The sequence below is a fragment of the Silurus meridionalis genome, chromosome 17, assembly GCF_014805685.1.
Source record: "Silurus meridionalis isolate SWU-2019-XX chromosome 17, ASM1480568v1, whole genome shotgun sequence".
Classification (NCBI taxonomy): Eukaryota; Metazoa; Chordata; class Actinopteri; order Siluriformes; family Siluridae; genus Silurus; species Silurus meridionalis.
Window position 1 is genome coordinate 28,348,666 of NC_060900.1, and position 20,953 is coordinate 28,369,618.

At 39.6% G+C, this 20,953-nt stretch overlaps 1 protein-coding gene across 3 annotated transcripts in view; it reads left to right on the plus strand.

Moving 5' to 3' along the window:
* tafa5l (TAFA chemokine like family member 5, like) overlaps positions 1-20,953 on the plus strand; it is an 83,666-nt gene that overhangs the window by 2,971 nt on the left and 59,742 nt on the right. For all 3 annotated transcript variants that reach the window (XM_046870416.1, XM_046870417.1, XM_046870418.1), the window contains exon 2: positions 1,002-1,516. In XM_046870416.1, the coding sequence (XP_046726372.1) occupies positions 1,420-1,516 (97 nt within the window). In that variant the 5' untranslated portion in view covers positions 1,002-1,419. The remainder of the gene's footprint in view (positions 1-1,001; positions 1,517-20,953) is intronic.

Consider the following 20,953-nt stretch of genomic DNA (forward strand, 5'->3'; position numbering starts at 1 on the left):
ATTCAGTATGTAGTATATATGTAGTATATAGTGTATAGATTCAGTATGTAGTATATATGTATAGTATATAGTGTATAGGTTCAGTATAATATAGTGTATATGTATAGTATGTAGTGTAAAGATTCAGTATGTAGTATATATGTATAGTATATAGTGTATAGGTTCAGTATGTAGTATATAGTGTATAGATTCAGTATGTAGTATATATGTATAGTATATAGTGTATAGGTTCAGTATAATATAGTGTATATGTATAGTATATAGTGTATAGGTTCAGTATGTAGTATATATGTATAGTATATAGTGTATAGATTCAGTATGTAGTATATATGTATAGTATATTGTGTATAGATTCAGTATAGTATATAGTATATGTATAGTATATATAGTGTATAGGTTCAGTATGTAGTATATATGTATAGTATATAGTGTATAGGTTCAGTATGTAGTATATATGTATAGTATATAGTGTATAGGTTCAGTATGTAGTATATAGTGTATAGGTTCAGTATGTAGTATATATGTATAGTATATAGTGTATAGATTCAGTATGTAGTATATATGTATAGTATATAGTGTATAGGTTCAGTATGTAGTATATATGTATAGTATATTGTGTATAGATTCAGTATAATATAGTGTATATGTATAGTATATAGTGTATATGTATAGTATATAGTGTATAGGTTCAGTATGTAGTATATAGTGTATAGGTTCAGTATGTAGTATATATGTATAGTATGTAATGTTAAGGTTTAGTATATAATATATAGTGTATATGTAAAATATGTAGTATATATGTATAGTATATAGTATATATGCACAATATATAGTGTATATGTAAAGTATTTAACGTATAGGTTTAGTGCAGAGCCTATATGTATGGTCCTTCAGTAGTCAGTTGGACTCTAATGGTGTAATGTGACCTTATTGCCAATATCCTAACATCTATTTCTATCCATTTCCTTCTTTCTCTCTCTCTTTCTCTCCCCCCTGTATAGGCCAGACATTTGCGTTATGGGATGATCGGATTAACTCTGTCAGAGTTGGTTTTTGGAGGCACAGCAGTAACACCTGATCCTCGCTGTCTTCAGGTTCAGTCTGGATCTTTGGATTCGGGGTTCATTAGTATTATGGACCATCAGTAGTGTGGATTTTGCAGTAGCTCATGACTGCATTTGTAGGCATTTGTATTATAACCTTAGACCTTGACCTGGCAAACAAGGACCCGGTAAATGGTTTATGGGCCTTTCTGGTTAATGACATTCAAGGATTTCATCGGTATTGACTGACAGATTCTTCTGTGCTTTCCGGACCTTTCTGACACGGACCCGTCCATGGCGGTGAGACGGCGCTCTGTGATTTGCCACTAACCCGCTCTGTAGGTCGTGTGATTAAGCCGGGCAGGGTGGAAGGAGGATGCAGGCTGGGCTGCGGGTTCTCTGCGCCGGTGGAGGCGCTTCTCTCTGCTGTCTGCTCCTGCTGGGACTCATTTACACACACCTTCTTAAAGAAGGTAAGTACAATGCAGTGGATTTATCTCTCTAAAAGCCAGATCACAACAAGGACTCACATTTTGCTTGCAAAAATGGCTTGCAGAAAGAAAACAAAAACGTGAGAGATTCTCCATCAGTGCCCTGGATCATTCGTTACACCAACGACACCCTCACATTGCAGCTGTCACGCTTTATAATATATGAACAGCAAATTCGGTTTTTTTTTATATGTGTTGCTGAAATCCCATACAGTTATGTGAGGCATTTCGATTGGAACTTATGTGACATCATAATTACACATCATGGCAGAAATTTCCATATGCTGACCAGAGTCATTTATTGTTACCATAGAAACGAACTCTTTACTCCGGCTTGCAGCTGTAGTGATGTGAGCTACACTTGGGCAGTGATGGACCACAAATGAAATGATGTTATTTATTTATTTGATTATTCCTTATTTGGGGTTGACTCACAATCTATCCTGCCTGCAAGGTACACTATATTACCAAAAGTTTGCGGACACCTGGTCATAAGTACGGTATGTCCTTTCTGAGCATCACATTTCACATTTAGTCCTATTGTGCTCTTATATTTCCCTCCACTCTTCTGGGAAGATGTTCCACTTGTTAGTAAAGTCAGGTACAGATGTACTGTAGGTGAGAAGGTGAGGAGGCCTGGGGTGCAGTCAGTGTTCACATTTATCCTAAAGGTGTTCAGCAGGGATGAGATCAGATCTTTCTAGCAGGCTACACAAAATCTTCCCCTCCAAACCATGGAAAGCAGATTATCAAAAAAATTGGTTTGTGCACAGGGACATCTCCATGCTGGAGCAGGATTTGGGTTTCCAAGTTTAAGTGAGCGCAAAATTCTATTATACTGCATCCAAAGACGTCCTGTACCAGTGAGTTCCTTCAGCTTTGTGGGAACAGTTTGGAGAAGAACCACATATAGCAGGAAGCGTCAGGTGTCCCGATATTTCGTCCATATAGTGTAGTTATTCATGTGACTACATCTAATACCACATACACACACACACACACACACACACACACACACACACACAAGCACACACACACACACACACACACACACACACACACATTACTACACTGCATAATTACAAGTGGAAGCTTAGTGGTTAAGACATTGGACTTTGACTCTGAAGGTTCATGAGTTTAGAACCCAGCCACACCAAGCTGCCACTCCCGGGCCCCTGAACGATGCCCTTAACCCCATAGCCGCTCAGTTGTATGAATGAGATAAATGTAAGTTGCTCTGAAAAAGGACGTCTGCAAAATGCCGTAAATGCAATTAGAATGTACTCCATTAATAATCATAAACGATGCAGAAGGAAGAAACCTTTAGCTGAACCAGACTCGAGAGGGAACCTCATCCTCATCTGGGTGGCACCGAATGTCCATTTATTACAGTGATGGAGATCAGAGCAAACTGTAGTCCTGAGTCTGTGTAGCAGACTATTGATATGAACTACAGTCCAAATCCAAATCCTTCCTCAGCGTTCCTGTTCTTACTGCAATTTCATGGAACCCCAGGGTGTAGATGAGAACCATCCCCAGCTGTATAGTTCTCTCTCTCTCTCTCTCTCTCTCTCTCTCTCTCTCTCTCTCTCTCTCTCTCTCTCTCTCTCTCTCTTCGCGGACAGTCGTTGACTTTCAGGATGTAATATGCAGAGGAACGTAACATCATTCACAGACTATCTGCACACAGTGAATACAAAACTATGAAATGGCCTTAAATCCACATTCTGAAATCTGCTCTACACCTTTAACTTCTGCTCCAGTCATGTGAAATGTGATCCACATGAGTTTTATTTTAATTTCTTTAATAAATTCATCTGTTTAGTCGCATACTTGTATAAGCGATCTTTTCTGCACAGCCTTTTTAAGCATCTCTGGAGTCGATTGATTCTGACGGGAATGGGAATTGATGCAGTGTTGCTTAAAGACTATCAGCTGAGAGCAGGACGTGTCTTTCAGCTCCCCAACAATATTACTTTAGATATTAATTCCATTAGATAACACTAGTGTTGCTAAGCAACACATCAAAGGTTTCCCAACTGCAGATTACTTTGATCTAATCGATTTTTTTTATAAAGCCGTGTAAATATCCTTAAATACAGTAAAGATATTTACACGGCTTTATAAAAAAAAAATCTGTGGCTTATGTACTGGTCACTCTTAGAGTAGGAGGTGTGGCCTATGTACTGGTCACTCTTAGAGTAGGAGGCGTGGCCTATGTACTGGTCACTCTTAGAGTAGGAGGCGTGGCCTATGTACCGGTCACTCTTAGAGTAGGAGGCGTGGCTTATGTACCTGTCACTCTTAGAGTAGGAGGCGTGGCTTATGTACCTGTCACTCTTAGAGTAGGAGGCGTGGCCTATGTACTGGTCACTTTTAGAGTAGGAGGCGTGGCCTATGTACTAGTCACTTTTAGTGTAGGAGGTGTGGCTTATGTACTTGTCACTCTTAGTGCAGGAGGTGTGGCTTATGTACTTGTCACTCTTAGAGTAGGAGGTGCGGCCTATGTACTGGTCACTCGTAGAGTAGAAGGCATGGCTTATGTACTTGTCATTCTTAGAGTAGGAGGTGTGGCCTATGTACTTATGACTTTCAGTGTAGGCAGCGTGACCTCTGTATTTGTCACTTTCAGTAAAGGAGGCGTGGCCTCTGTACCTGTCACTCTAACGGTACCTGTTACTTTCAGTGAAGGCCTGTGTGTCAGTCTTAATGAAGGAGGTGTGGTGTGTGTATCTGCTAATCTCAGTGAAGGAGGTGTGGCCTGTGTGTCAGCTTTAGTGAAGAAGACATGACCAGCCAATCTTCTGCATCAGTGCACCATTGAGCTTTATAGATTTACTGGACATTTTCGTCTACTTGATCTCTGATTTTGTACTCTATAATCTCACTGCTATGTAACAGCATCTCCTGAATTCTCTTTTAAATCCATACATTTTTCTTCTACCAATGAGTCTGGTTCTTTGTCTGGATTATGCAGCATGCAAGAAGCGGGAAAGAGGCATAAAAGATTTGCATGTTTAAAGCCACTGAATATTTAACAATGCAGGAAGGCGTGCCGAAGAGCAGAGATCTACTTACTTTTTATTTGCAGTAAATGTTTAATTTTCTTTTATTTTAAAATAAAAAACGAATTCAGAAACTGAACACTTTCAGAATTTCAATTCTGTAAATTCAGAGCAAACACAGCTGTGTTTAAATTTCATTATGACCAAATCTGATGGAATCCACTGGCTTTTAAAATCCAATTCTCTTTATTGCTGGCGTACATTATGAAAGCAGATGCTGTGAGACGGACCGAGACCTTGACCTCTCGTCTGCAGACTAGATGAACTCTGAAAGCTCTCGTCACTATTGACTTTTCTACAGGTCTATAGGGACGTTAGTATAGGACGCATGTGTGTCTGTGTGTGTGTTTGTGTGTGTTTGTGTGATTGCAGCATTACTGCTATTTCACTAGATTTAATTACTGCATCTTCTGTGGCCAAAAGTGTCATCCGTGATCCTGCAGCGTGACCGTGATCACATCCGCGATAACGAGGAATTTTGTCGATTTTGTGCCGTCTAACAAGTAAGCTATCGACAAGAAAGATTTTTCCAGAATGAATCCTATCGTCACACCCACACATCCATGAGATACACGTCTGGCCCCCATGACCCTGCATATCACTCACCTGCTGCTTCCTGAACATCAGTGTACCAAAGATCTGCAGCACACACACTTACCCTCTTACACACACAGGTGTCTGGGCAGGTTTGGAGACGAAAAAAAAAATAATCGCTCTTTTTTTATACATGCATGCATATTCTCTCATTTTCAGTCTCTCTCTCTCTTTCTCTCTCTCTCTCTCTCTCTCTCTCTCTTGTGCTTCCCAACAGCTATGAATTTTGACTCTAGATCAATATTTCTGCAATGGAAATTCAATGCAGTCCTGGATGGAATATCTTTTTCCCCCTACAGCATCGTACAGTATAACACTATAATAAAAATATGCTGTAGTGTAATTCTTCTTCTTTTTTTTTCTTCTTCTTCTTTTCTTCATTTTTGAAACACTGCAACTAAATCTCAGAGTTGATGAAATTGTGTATCCAGAGATGATCCAGAGTGAATTTCTGCATGAAATATACCAATATCTGGTGCTTGGCCACGCGACACACCTGACTATTATTTATTCTTTTATAGTGGAGGCAGTGGATATTTGGTGGCTGTGCGTTTGTTGTAGATAGACAGACAGACAGACAGACAGACAGACAGACAGACAGACAGATAGATAGATAGATAGATAGATAGATAGATAGAGATGTGGGAATAAACCCTGGATGAGATGGCCATTACAGAGTACACTGCACATCAGGGATATTTGAGAAAACTGAAACGATGACCTGTGGTGCTCTTTTGTTCAGAAGGTAGATTACAGAACGGATTGTAGACAGAAGTTCTGCAGCCGAGTTCTGCGCTCTTTTCTAGGGCAGCTGTTGACGCGAATACACGGCGATATCCGAGCGCACGCTTTAGTGAACACGAGGCGCCGCTTTGAGGGTGCACTAATATAGCTATGCACGAGGCACTGAGTCGCCCTAAATCCTGGCCCTGATGGCTCTCCTACAATGCAGCCATCTGTCATGGAGAGGACAGGAAATCAAAGAGCGCTTGGCTAAAGGCCTGAGAGCAGGCAGACAGATGAGCTGTCATCACCCAGTCTTCTACCCGTTTATTAAACAATACATTTAGAAATGTCACGGTGCTGTCTGCACGTCTGAACACACACACACACACACACACACACACACACATATGTGTACACACATACATTCACTGTGTAGGTCTGATCTTTCAGCCTTCATCATAGCAGTGTGTAGGTAGGGTGTGTGTGTGTGTGTGTGTGTGTGTGTGTGTGTGAGAAGAAAGAAAAGACAGAAAGGATGAGAGAGAGAGAGAGAGAGAGAGAGAGAGAGAGAGAGAGAGAGAGAGAAAGAGAGAGAGAGAGAGAGAGAGAGAGAGAGAGAGAGAGAGAGAAGAGAGAGAGAGAGAGAGAGAGAGAGAGAGAGAAAGAGAAAGAGAGAGAAAGAGAGAGAGACGGTTACCTCATATTATATTTGTATTTCAATAAATTACTGCATCTCATATCACACCTGAATAAAACATAAGAAGTGAAGCTACTTTCCTTCATGCCTGTTTATTCTGCAGCCATTTTATATATATATATAAATATTAGGGCTGTCGGTTGATTAATTTTTTTATTTGCAACTTAATCGCACATTTGTATCTGTTGTAAATCTTCCTTAAATTAATTGTTTTTAAGTTTTAAATTCTCTAATCAACATGTGGACGAACAAATATCAATGCTTTATGCAAATGTATGTTTATTAATAGTGAAACCGAACTCAACATAGAGCATAAAGACTAAATATTCTTTTAAATGTTTCAAAGTAATTATGGTGTTTTAAATTACGTAAATCATCAAAATGGAACATTAAATGGAATTTTTACTTTGTTTCCACATGGACGTTTTAAATTGCCGGACATGCGCGTCCTGGTGGATTTGGTGCTTGATTAAAGACTTGGTGTATCAGTAAAACAAATGTTTAGTGACTCAAATTTATTTTTCAATTGAGTTTATAATTTTTAAAAAATATCTGAGTGAAAGAAGGCCGTTGTGAGTAAACATGTTGCGCTGAATCTTTTTATATTTATTTATTGATATTTTTATTCGATATGGTCAAACAGGAGACGGATGATCCGCTGTGGCGACCCCTAATGGGAGCAGCCAAAAGAAGAAGAAGAAGAAGAAGAAGAAGAAGATGGTCAAACAGAAATGCGTGCTGCAAATTAACTTGCTTTAATGCATTCATTTTAAAAGCGTTGCTACATGAACATGACGTATCACAACACTACGGAGACCGAGCAGTGTCCTGAGAGTCACAGATTAACATGGCAGAGGTAGAGCTGTAACTTCCTGCAGACACAACAGGGGAAAAACATCAGCTTTTATTTCATGTTTTTTTTTGCAATACAAAGGCAGGTTGGTGAAATGGCCATGTGTTAGATGTCAATTAAGTTAATTGATGATTTGCTGTCAGAAGAGTCACAAGAGCCGCTTTATATGTATCTTAAGGTATCCTATCATTGGCTATGCATCAAGATGTGAATCACATCGGCCTCAGTTATGAAGACGCACATCCCTTATATATATATATATATATATATATTTCAGTGCTCTTGCAGCACATAAGCACTAAACGATGGCGTGAGCTGGAAATGCAGCGTCAGGCTCCAGCCGTGTCTCTGGAGCTAATGAAGCTCTTAGTGGAAAGAGATGTTTATGGAAAACTTGAAAACCTTTTAAGGGAAATATCAATTGTGGCGCATGAAGAAAGAGCCGTATTTCACAGTTGCGTGGATATGAATTTGGTTTGTGTCAACTGCTGACCTGTTTCACAGCAAATTATGCTGTTCTTTGTGTTTCTCTTCTCTTTTCTCTCTCTCTCTCTCTCTCTCTCTCTCTCACACACACACACACACACACACACACACACACACATAGAGAGTTGTGGAGTTTTTACAGGGTTGCAGGGTAAAGAAAAATCGCCTTTGAATTGAAATTGCAGTCTTTCAGCTCTTATTCCATTCCATTACACATTTAGTCCCATTTGCTGTTCCAGTAGATGATGTTCCACTAGATGTTGGAGTTTGCGTTTGGAGATTTGTGTGGAATTCATACAGCCAAAAAGGGTGTTAGTAGAGTCAGATTCTGATATAGGTGATGTGAGGAGGCCTGGGGTGCAGTCAGCATGGAAGTGTTCATGCTGGAACAGATTTGGGACTCCAAGTTCAAGTGCAGGGAAAATGTCATGTTCCTGCATCCAAAGACGTCCTGCACAATTGTGTATCTCAAACTTTTTGCTAATAGTTTAAACAAGAACCTCATACTGGCAGAAAGGTATGAAAAGGTCAGGTGATAAAATACTCATGGCTGCATAGTGTACATGTGTACTGGTGGTGGTAATAGTACAATCATTTTATAATAACATGCACTTTAAATATGAAGGTTTGTCAAAACACTGGGTTCTGAGATCTTATGTTTGAAATGTACGATTTTAGCTTTAAATTTGACTGGACTGAACATGAATGGAGATTCACACCAAAATACCAGAAGCTTCACCATGTCAACAATTACACATATATTGAAACATTTATATTTATATTTAGGTAAAGTACACAAGTGTGGTTTAGCTTCGGTTAAGCTGAAACTCCCCTTAAAGCTCTAGAAATGAATCGACACCTTATAATAATAATAATAATAATAATAATAATAATAATAATAATAATTCGTTACATTTATATAGCGCTTTTCTGCAGCACTCAAAGCGCTTTACATATGAAAGGGGGGATTCTCCTCAACCACCACCAATGTGCAGCATCCACCTGGATGATGCGACGGCAGCCATATTGCGCCAGAACGCCCACCACACACCAGCATATTAGTGGAGAGGAGATAGAGTGATATAGCCAATTAATATGAGGGGATGATTAGTAGGCCAGCGGGCAAGTTTGGCCAGGATGCCGGGGCACACCCCTACTCGTTTTCGAAAGACATCCTGGGATTTTTTAATGACCACAGAGAGTCAGGACCTCGGTTTAACGTCTCATCCGAAGGACGGACCTTCCTAATAGTAATTTAACAGATTCAGTTCAGTTCAGTTTTATTTGTTGTGTTTTTCACAATAGACATTGTCCAAGAGCAGCTTTACAGAGATAAATAATGACACATAAATCTTACATTTGTGCCTAATGATCGAGCTAGAAGTGAAGCTAAAGAAAAATTCCCTGAGACTTTATGAGGAATAAACCTTGAGAGGAACCAGATTCAAAAAGCAGCCCATCCTCAACTTGATAATGGACATTCATTCGTTATAATTCCATCATTAATGAGGTTATAAACTGTTCACTGATGGAGACTTGAATGCAAAACTTTTCATGAGAAATGTAGCTCTAAACCACTGTAGCAAACCCCAATTCCAAAAAAGTTAAGACGCTGTGTAAAATGTAAATAAAAACAGAATGCAATAATTAGCAAATCTCATAAACCCAGATCTTATTTACAATTTAAACAAAAAACACAACAAAGAAAACCCTGAGCTGTTGTGAAGCTAGAATTCTGTACCAGACACACATACGACAGCATTCCTTTAGCAAAACTTCAGCAACTGGTCTCCTCAGTTCCCAGATGTATATGGACAGAAGACATGATGCTACACAGGGGAAAAAAACAGGGTCCTGTCCCCTTTAATTTGTTATATATTCTTTGTTTAAACATTTAATATGTTTATTGTGAATAAAATATGGATTTCTATTTCATAATTTTATACTAAACGCAAGATTTGCAAATTATTGCGTTCTGTTTTTATTTACATTTTGCACAGTGTCCCAACTTTGGGCCTCATGGATTTTTCGGCTGTTCATGTAGAGAACATCCTCAGCAGAAGTGAGTGGTTTCTAGTTGAAGTGAACTCTTTTTCATCACTGGAGTAACCGATGGATAATAATTCTATTCGAAATGCTAAATAACGAGGGTATAGCTATCAGTTTATCTTCACATGCGAATCTGTAGAGAGTCTGAGGATGTATTTGTGATGGAACATTGGATCGGGTTTCACCTCAGTGCTAGTAATAAGGGATCTTGAGAGATGTAAGGTCATGTCAAGCCTGTGGCTCAAAGGAAGCATAGCACAGAGCAGGGTTTGATCAGTGCCTTCAGGTAGCTTGAGGCTGGATTGGATTTAGATTTGTAGCTAAGCTGGCAACAGTTAAGGAAATGCAGCGATTGGGCGATGCAGGAAGACAGAGAGCACTTGGGAGGACCTGCCAGAAAAAAGTGTCAAAAATGGACAAGGAATTGGACAAGGAAAAGAGAAATGGCAGAATCCTACGTTAGCAACTATTCCAGGATTTAGCGTGTTGTCAAGTAGCGTGATCAGAGACCCTTCTGGGGAGTGACATGGTTTTGACAAGGGTTCATATCACCAGGGATACACATCGCAGCTTAACCCTGCAAGGCTTGCTGGGAAAGCAGACGCTCGCATCCTTTTGTATTCTCTGATCCTCTCGGTTGTATTTCGACCCCCTGTGGACCACCTCCCTGGCATAACTGTTCTACTTCTGCCAGACTGCTTGGCATATCTTTATTTATTTTTTGACCCTTTATCTCTGTTTTAACTCTGTCAGCTGCGATACTTTGAATCAGGTCTGAATGCTGAGAGGGCTAGGGAATATCAGCAGGGTTTGCTCAAATGCTGTCTTGTTGAAGAACGATTTCTTTTAAGCAGATGCACATTGTTATCAGAGTGTGTTTAACAGAATTTTAATGTTACTAGGTGAGTTTTTTTAAGTTGCACACGTGTCTCAAGGACAGAAGTTTGTTTAGCGATGAAACAACTATATAAATGTAATAAAAGCTCTCAGAGCTGGTAATGTAGAAGGTTTTTATTCATCAAGGTCACTTCTAAATGTGTACTTGCAGTGAGTTAGGCTTTTGTCCTCATACTTTATTTATTCATTCAGTTGCTCATTGGTTGGTTTATGTTGCTCAGATTATTTAATTAATTAATTGATTGATTTAAGGCTTTTATGCAAATGTGACTAAGCCACAATGGATCCTAAATAAGGGTTTATTGCACGTATGTCCCGCCCTGCAAAAAGAGCCAATCAAATACTGACAAATATTTCAGGATTCATTATTAACCTATGTCTCAGCTACTGATGCGATGCGATACAATTCCCCCCATTATGATGCAGTGTGATCCTCTTCCGATTTGACTATCAGAAGCATTGATCATCATTTACAACCTAATTCTAATATTTGTTCCATGAAATTGTATTAATTTATTCCATCAGTTTCTTCTCTTCATGTGGTAGTGTTTCTCTCGGCTGCACTGCTTCAGTACGTGTATGTGGATGTTAGAGTTTTTGTGAAATCAGATTTCAGTCTCTATGTGCTGCCATGTGAATCTAATCTGCTCAGAGCCTTCAGAATCAGTACTGCTGGACCTTTACCCTAGAGAATATTACCAACAGCTCTGTTTCTTTATCCAATCGGATTTCAGATTCTCCTCACAGGGCAGATCACTGGACCAGAATAGCGTCAGCATTTGTCCGTCCTCTGATTGGTTGGTCAGAGGGAAACTATTACAGCTGAGTTCGACTGGTAAAACACGTGTGTAGCTCTGCACACGTTCATACATCTGAGTTAGACTTTTTTACGCTTACGGAGGAAGAGAAATTGATTTGTTCATGGACATACTTAAAAATCCATTGTGAAGAAAAGCGAGACATGGTGAGGAGGTCACCAACCCTGAAGCTAGCTAGCGCGTCTCAGTGCGGGAAAGGGTTTGATCTCCACTTCCAGACCAGTGAATACGAGCGGTACCACTGGATTACAGCCTCTGGGGGGCGCTGCACATTATGTGTCTGTATCTCTGGTGAGTAGGTTGTGTTTTATTTAAATTTTTATGTTTTTGTCATGTTATTAGATTGCTCCAGATGTTGTAGGTGCACAGTTGTGGTTGTAGTGTAGAGGTTTGGAGTCTTAACTGGGTTTGTTGTTGTAGTTAAATTGGTTTTTACCTCCAGATGTGAAATGTCTCTCTGTAATGCCACGTGTTGTTATATTGTCTTAATGGTTTCTATAATTATTAATGGTTTCTATAATTGATATTGGTGTATTAAGTGGTGGATTAAGTCACTGAAGGCCCAGGTACCAAATGTACGTCCCGCCACTGGTGACACGTCATATTCATGTACTCATACAATTAAAACAGACAGAGATGGTAAAAGTCCACCCATCCTTCACTCAGTAGAAGTGCAGATACTGATGTTTTAAAAGACTCTTTTACTCAGGTTAAAGTAAAGAAGTTTGGGTTCTGACATGTACTTCAGTGAAAAGTAGCCATTACTACGACCTGTTTTAGTGTCACGCTGGTAACTGAACCTCACATTATATCAATGTACAGTCGAACCCACTTATCTCGACCTTGGTTACTTCGCCAACCCTATTAAGTCAACGTTTTTAAAGTGGAACCGCCAAAATCTCGCTTTGTTTTAGCATTTTTTAATCTTTAATCGCTTTGTCTTAGCATTTTTAATTTTGAACCCTAATATCTCGAGCACGGGGGGGGCAAATTTGCCACTTAACGTTGTTTATCTCGATCGCCACTGTGCAGCCGCAGAAACACTGGCGGAAGTGGCGGAAAAATCAAGCCTTACAAATGCTACAGGTGTTGGATATTTTTCAGAGCTGTGTGTCAGAGTGAAATGACTCGAGAATTTAATGTTGACACTGGTTAGCTTTTTGTAAAAACGAACTACACCCCACACGTTTTTAGTGATTTTGTGAGCGATCTTTGTGTTTATAATGTTGGAGAATATAATAAAGGTTTGTATCGAGAATCGACGGTGGTTTGTATTGTACACTGGTAAATCTCTGCTGTTAGTTGGTGCACATATGCCTTTTGTTGGTTAATGTTATGCGATGAACGGGAGGTGAAAGCCAAAGTGAAAGCAAAACAGTTTATTGCAACACAGGGCAAAGCCAAACACAAACACTCGCCTTGAAAGTGAATATTCCGGTGGTGCGTTTTGGGAGCGCGGTCCACTAAGTACCAAACTGAAAAGAGGCAGTCTGTGTATATAATCCATGGGTGCGCTTGGTAGAAGCGCGGCGCTGAACAGCACACGGGAGAACGTGGGATGAGCAGCAAAAGCATAGAGTTAACAACGGCAGGATCGGGGGAATCCGCGATGTGCTTTGGGAAGAAAAGCGCAGCCGTTGAAAGAGTGCGGAGTCCGAGTGGGAAGACACGTACTGGGATACGCATGAGCAATAACAACGACCGCCGTGAACCAACATATACCAACAATAACGGACGGTGAGAGTGTGGAAGTTTAAATAGGAGCTGGTAATAAGTGCTATAATAATGTGCGGGAGGTTTGAAAGCCGCTGAAGGGGGCGTGGCAGGTGGTTTCCTGACAGTTAACAAACATGTATGTACATTTTTATAGCATGCCTTCATCAAACAAATTGCAGCAATGCTGTTGTGTAAAAAAACCTCAAAAAACACGTGCATGCACATTCTCATTTATTAACGCACATCATGTACATAAAGACATTTCAAACACGTTAATATATTGCCGCCATATTGGTTTTCGTTTATCTCGATCATCGGTTATCTCCACGCTTTTTGGCGTCCCCTAGGCCCTCGACATAACCGGGTTCCACTGTATTAAAAAAAAAAAGTGAATGTATCCAGACTGAACAACACCATAAAGAATAGAAGCAGAAAAAAGACTAAGAGATAAAAAATATATAAATATACTATATTTCTAAAAGTATTGGGTCACCTGGTCATAAGTATGGTATGTAATTTTTAATCATCGCATTCCACATTCCAATTTGCTTTTATAATTCCCTCCACTCTTCTGGGAAGATGTTCCTCTAGATTTTGGAGTGTGCTTATGGATGTTTGTGTTCATCAGCCACATGGCCACATGCAGTCAGTGTTCACATTCATCCCAAAGGTGTTCAGTAGGGATGAGATCAGAGCTCTATAGCAGGCCACTCAAGATCTTCCTCTCCAAAGCATGTAAGCCAGATCTTCCAGGAACTCACTTTGTGCTCAGGGGTATTGCCATGCTGTAACAGGTTTGGGTTTCCAAGTTCAAGTGAATGCAAAATTGTATTATAGCATATCTAAAGACATCTTGTACAAATGAGTGCCTTCAGATTTGTGGTAACAGTTTGGAAAAGAACCACATAAAGCATCTTCAATGCTCTAACTGAGGGAAGGAGGTTGTTCCCCAAAATCTCGCAATACATGGCCCTGGTCATCCTCTCCTTAATACAGTGCAGTCGCCCTGTCCCATGTGCAGAAAAACACCCCCAAAGCATGATGCTACCACCCCCATGCTTCACAGTAGGGATGGTGTTCTTGGGATGGTACTCATCATTCTTCTTCCTCCAAACACATTTAGTGGAATTATGACCCAAAAGTTCTATTTTGGTCTCATCTGACCACATGACTTTGTCCCATGACTCCTCTGCATCATCCAAATGGTCATTGGCAAACTTAAGATGTGCCTGGACATGTGCTGGTTTAAGCAGGGGAACCTTCCGTGCCATGCATGATTTCAAACCATGACGTCTTAGTGTATTACCAACAGTAACCTTGGAAACGGTGGTCCCAGCTCTTTTCAGGTCATTGACCGGCTCCTCCCGTGTAGTTCTGGGCTGATTTCTCACCTTCCTTAGGATCATTGAGACCCCACGAGGTGAGATCTTGCATGGAGCCCCAGTCCGAGGGAGATTGACAGTCATGTTTAGCTTCTTCCATTTTCTAATGATTGCTCCAACAGTGGACCTTTTTTCACCAAGCTGCTTGGCAATTTCCCCGTAGCCCTTTCCAGCCTTGTGGAGGTGAACAATTTTGTCTCTAGTGTCTTTGGACAGCTCTTTGGTCTTGGCCATGTTAGTAGTTGGATTCTTACTGATTGTATGGGGTGGACAGGTGTCTTTATGCAGCTAACGACCTCAAACAGGTGCCTCTAATTTAGGATAATAAATGTAGTGGAGCTGGACATTTTAAAGGCAGACTAACAGGTCTTTGAGAGTCAGAATTCTAGCTGATAGACAGGTGTTCAAATACTTATTTGCAGCTGTATCATACAAATAAATAGTTTAAAAATCATATATTGTGATTACTGGATATTTTTTTTTAGATTATGTCTTATGTTTATTCAAATGACGGATTCATACTACAGAAATAAAGAACATTAAGAGCATCCTTATTTGAAAAAAATAAAATAAAAATAGGAACATCTGGCAGCATCCCTTATATAAAAGCCAAACAAAATTGTAGGGAAAAAACTTTAAACATTAAAATGGTTTAAGAAAAGAATGTGCTATCACGAATTTGATGGCGAATTCTTGAAAGCCAGCACTTTTTTACACTGATAATTTCAAACATCTCCCATATATGAGGCCATTGTGTTAAGGAATGTCTTTGTTTTTATGTATTTTTACATCGGTGTCCTCCCTCTGAATTCACATGAACCATTCCTCTTGTTGCCTTGCACATTGTTAGCATTGCTTGTATACGTCTACGTCTGATAGCCAGGAAATAATACACCAGTGATATAGTGAAAAAGCCACACAATGAGAAGAAATAATACTAAAAGTAACGAGGCTGGATTGAAAATGTTAGAAGTAGAAAGTACAGATATTTGTGTAAAAAATGAATGAGTGAAAGTAAAATTGTCCGTAAATAAATAGTGAAGTAAAATACTGATACCAGGAAAATCTACTTAAGTACATTAATGACGTATTTGTACTTTGTTGCTTCTCACTTCTGGAAACCGCACATTAAACATTGCATCTAATTTCTTTCTCTACACTCTCATAGCTCCCACGCAAATCTTTCTTTCCTGCAATTGCAAATCAAGACGCATTGTTCCCGCGTTATTATCTTCAGATCTAGAAGTTATAGTACATCATTCATGAACTTCAATTTCACTCCCTACATATAAATCATTTTTTTACCGATGCAAATATGTTCAAAGCGATGCATCGTGATACAAATGGCAACTTGTATCCGATGCTCGCTTTTTAAACCGAGGCATCACATCGTTAATTTTTATGCTGATGCATTTATTCCTACACTTCACTTCACAGCAACAAAGCAGCCAGAAACCTTACCTTCATGCCGAGATCAGCAAACATTGGTGTGTCCACTGGACACTGGGAGATGGTGGTTTAGTGAATAAGGCATTGGCCTTTGGATTTGAGGGTTGTGAGTTCAAATCCCAGCCGCAACAAGCTGGCACTTCTGAAACCCTGAGCAAGACCCTTAGCCCCATAACTGCCCAGTTGTATAAATGATATAAACGTAAGTCGCTCTGGATAAGGACTAGAGGTCGACTGATTTGTTGGTTCTGTCGATTTATCGGCACGGATATTTGATTACAGAAACTGGAGAAGGTCCGGTGTCATTACAGAGCGACCTCTAGAGGCGAATCACTAAAGCAACCTGCTGTTTGTTTTTACACATGAAACGGCGCGCTGCACGGCGAGCGCTCTATATTTATAATTTCTTAATTATATTAATTTATATATTTATATTTATTTAATTTAGCACATTTTAGTGATTAATTACTGTTTTTTATTTGTGTAATAAAGTTCAGTACTATTTTACATGGAGTTTTATGTTTGTTGTAGTAAAAACTATTGCTTGATTGAAAAACCTACTATCAGTGGACACGTATTAAGGACGTCTGCCAAATGCTATAAATGTAAATGTCTGCCAATGGGAGTGAAGACAGTTCTCCTGATTTATACACCTACTGATTACGTCATAGTACAGCGAATGGTGACTTTGAGCAATAAGATCTGCATTAAATGAAGTATAGTTATCGGACATCGATCTATTATTGAGATTTATTTGTAGCCTAAACAAGCTGATAATTTTTCCCCCTGTTATATGTGTTATACAATTTTACCAGCCATTTCAAATCCGTTTGGATCTTTCTGAAATACCAGCAGACAACAGCTTGGCCTTGTGTAGCTTCCTGGGTGCTTTGCCAAGATGTCTGTCAAGTTTATAGTCTTCACTAGGACTACTCGGTCGCCTCCACTGTGGCTTGATAAGATAAGGAATGTGGGAGACGATCTGAACTCAGGTGAAGCTAGAGCATGTCGGAACTTTGTCATTCTCAGCCATTAAGAGACAGAGGAACGATATTGAGTCAGTTGAACAACACACACATTATTCTATACAGTTCTTTCGGATTTATGGTCTGTGCTTTGCGTCTGCACACCCGAGGGGTTAAACTCCTCTCCAATTCCCAGCATATGCTCAACCTGCAAGCACTTCTGTCCCTTCAAATCAGTACAAACCCCGGCAAGCTTCAGCAATCAGGGGCCACATAGACACCAGCCAAAAACTTCAGGGCATATGGGGAGCCTGGCAAAGCATTAGAGAAGATATCATTTGAATAATGCAGAGTGTTATACTTATCAGACGTTCTTATATAACTCTCTTTTATTTTAAATGAATCTTGACATTTCTGCAGACTCTCGGCATCTCATCTCTCAGCAGTTTTCTTCAGTGAGACGTGCAGCAGTATATCATCCCGTTAAACACCTTTTCATGACTTATCCCCAAGATTGAATTCAAACTGTTTATTCTGGATTCTTTTTGTTCAACTTTTCTATTTACATGATGGTGATGAGCACATTCTGATTCGCTCTGATCCACTTGCTCCGTTAGAGCTGGGATTTCAGGGCCAAAGACTGCTAAACTGAAGATGAAGATTGTGGATACCATGCAGCAACAAATACAAAAAAAAGTAATCCAAAAACCGTTTCTAAACTAATGGTGTAACTGGTTTAATTCTGCGTAACATCTGCGATTTCATCACGGACAGAAAGTTAGAACAAAGAACAAAAGTGGAATTCTGTGAAACTGGGCAAATACGTCTGACATACAGCGATGATGCAACGAGTCATTTTCGGAAGAACATCACTGGAAGACGACAAGAGATCAGGAAGACCTTCTACGAGCTCATGTTGAAACCATTCAGCATCTTGTGCATGATGATCGTCGGAGAACGATCCGCATGATCTCAGATTTGGCTCCTGCGAACTTCACCCACTTCCTGCAGCTCGGGAATAGCAGAAGGTGCTTGACACGCCTCCAGGACGTGTTCCAGAAGAACACTGGGAGCTGTATTACTGTGCAAGGGGAGTATTTTGAAGGTGATTATGTGGAAACGTAAATAAATAAAGTACTTTATTGTAAACAGAGCAAAAAAAATGTTCATACCACCTCATAGGTATACCATAGATTTACAAAAATAAAACATTTGTGTGCACTATGGTTAATGTGACTCCTACACCAAGACTAAAGGGTAAAAGAATTCCAATGCCCAGACAAAGACCAGTTCTTTTTATTGTTTTCTTTTGAGATGTACCTTCAGTAGACAGATTTTTTTTCCTTGGCCTCCCAGCACCGTTTTAGTGAGTTTCCTCACTACAAATCAACACTAAGTTCTACTAACAGATCCTTTATCCTTTGATGAAACATCTTTATCCTGATGGGAGTCGTCCTCTTCCAGGATATCTCCATCGTCATTTACCAGACACAAAGAGGATTGTTGAATGGTTTGATGAGATCGTATGATTATGGACTTTACACTCAAAATATTGTGGCTAATGTTAGTCCAATACCTTATTAACCAAGGTATGATTATTTATTTCTTTAATGTACCTATTTATATTCTAGACCACTTACCCCACACGGGGTCATGTGCAAGACCGGGGCTTGTCCCAGGGGTACCAAACCTTTCAACATATAGATTTGAAAATGAACGATGGAGGAAACTGGGATACCTGAAAGAAATTGTACTAACCTACAAATAAGAGGCAAACCTGCTAACCACTAAAACACATTTAGATCAGTGCCTCAAACCCTTTTAAAGATTAGCGATCGTGTGTGTATTGTTTACGTCTTGTTATTTTATGCCTGAAAATATGGGAACTATATACATTTATATTTGGTATTCAAACGTCTCGCTGGTTAGTTGCTATGAAATGAGATTGCTATCATACTGTAAGTAAAGAGCAAATCAGCTCATAACACTTGACAACCAAGTTCCTGTACTGGTGCTTGTTTCCTTTCAGCCGTTTAGCATGATTTTATATAGAATGGATGCAGGTCACAGCCATAGCAAGTGTCTGGGTGTGAGAATTAAATGCGCAATAGGACCTGGTATATAAAATTCATCGTCAGGTTTCTCCTCATGATTATGTGGGTTTCTTCTGGGTTCACCAGTTTCTCCCTACGTTCCAGGAGGTACAGTAGGTTGACTGGCTGTGATAAATTGCCCCATGTGTGAACAAGTGTTTTTGAACGAGTACCCATGGTGGTGTGTGTGAAGGACTGGAATAAAACGAGTATAAAGAACTTACTGAAGATGAATCAATGGATTTTTATGTGGAGCTTAGTCTGAATTATACTTCTGAAATAACCAGGTGCAAATCAAGGTTAGAAATGTAATTATAATAATGAATTATACAGAAAAAAAAAACACATTTCAGAAAAAGTTCTGCCGTCAACTTTATAAACTTTTGCTCTCTGCAGTATGCAGGAAATTTCTGCACCTTGCACAGATGTAATCTCTGTCTTTGTACGGAGACAGAAAGCCTCACGCTGATGAACATGACATGTGCCGTCCTGGTTTTCAGTGGAAAAAAATGTAATGTGTCTTATATATATATCCTATACAGCACTACTGCTGCTACGTGAATATGAAGAGAGTCACATACAATACAGATTAACATGGCAGAGGCAGAGCTGCACCTGGTCTGGTTATTTCTGGTCAGGTCATCGTTTTATTTTCTTTCTTTTTGAACTACAAAGGCGTGTGTGTGTGTGTGTGTGTGTGTGTGAAAGGGTCATGACTTAGAAGTCAGAAGGCATTTAAGTAAATTGATGATTTGCTGTTTGTCTGAACCAAAAAAAAAAAAAAAAGAACTTTCTGCACCATATTGAATTATAGAGCATCATATCACAATATCGCAATGCGTTGAATGGAATGGAAATCGGATCGCACTGCATTGTAATAGTGGGAAATCGTACCCAGGTGTACATATATATATATTTCTTATCTCACTTGTCTATTCGATGTTGAAAACATAGTAGAGGTATCTGAGATCTGATGCCACGTCTCTCTCTGGCCAAACAGATATGTTTATTTCCCTACAGCTGCATCTCACTGCACAGATGTGCATGTCCATATTTGCGATGTGTGCTTGTTATCACGTTAGGATGTTTGAATACGTGTTTTTATGCTGTGTTAGTGTTTAAGTGTGCAGTCTGAAATAAAAAATACAAACAGGCCGCACTTGAAGCAGTTAAAAGCCCTTTAATGCTCTTATAGAAATTCTCTGAGCTCATGAGGTTTACCATGAACCATTGTGTGGCGACTCGAACAGTCACAAAGAGGCATGGTACAGGAAATGAGTGTAACAGGTAAAGAGAAAAAGAGAATGAGAGAGAGAGAGGGAGAGAGGAAGAAAATAAATGACCTTGATCTGGTCCCTTATCCTCTACCGTCTTTACCATAATGATGTCTGCTGGGGTTTCTCTTCTTCCTCTCAATAAAATGCCCCCATCACTGATGGGGTTAAAACAATGTTAATAGCCTTCTCACAGAAGCGCCGACTCGGAAAATGCCATTATGTTGAATTCAGGCTTGCTAGGTGCTCTTTTAATGGTATATACGCAAGCCACTGCTTTATCTTTTTGTTCAGGGGTTTTACCTCAACAAGTGTCATCATTTTCTTTTCCAGGCTCTAAATGATTATTAATACA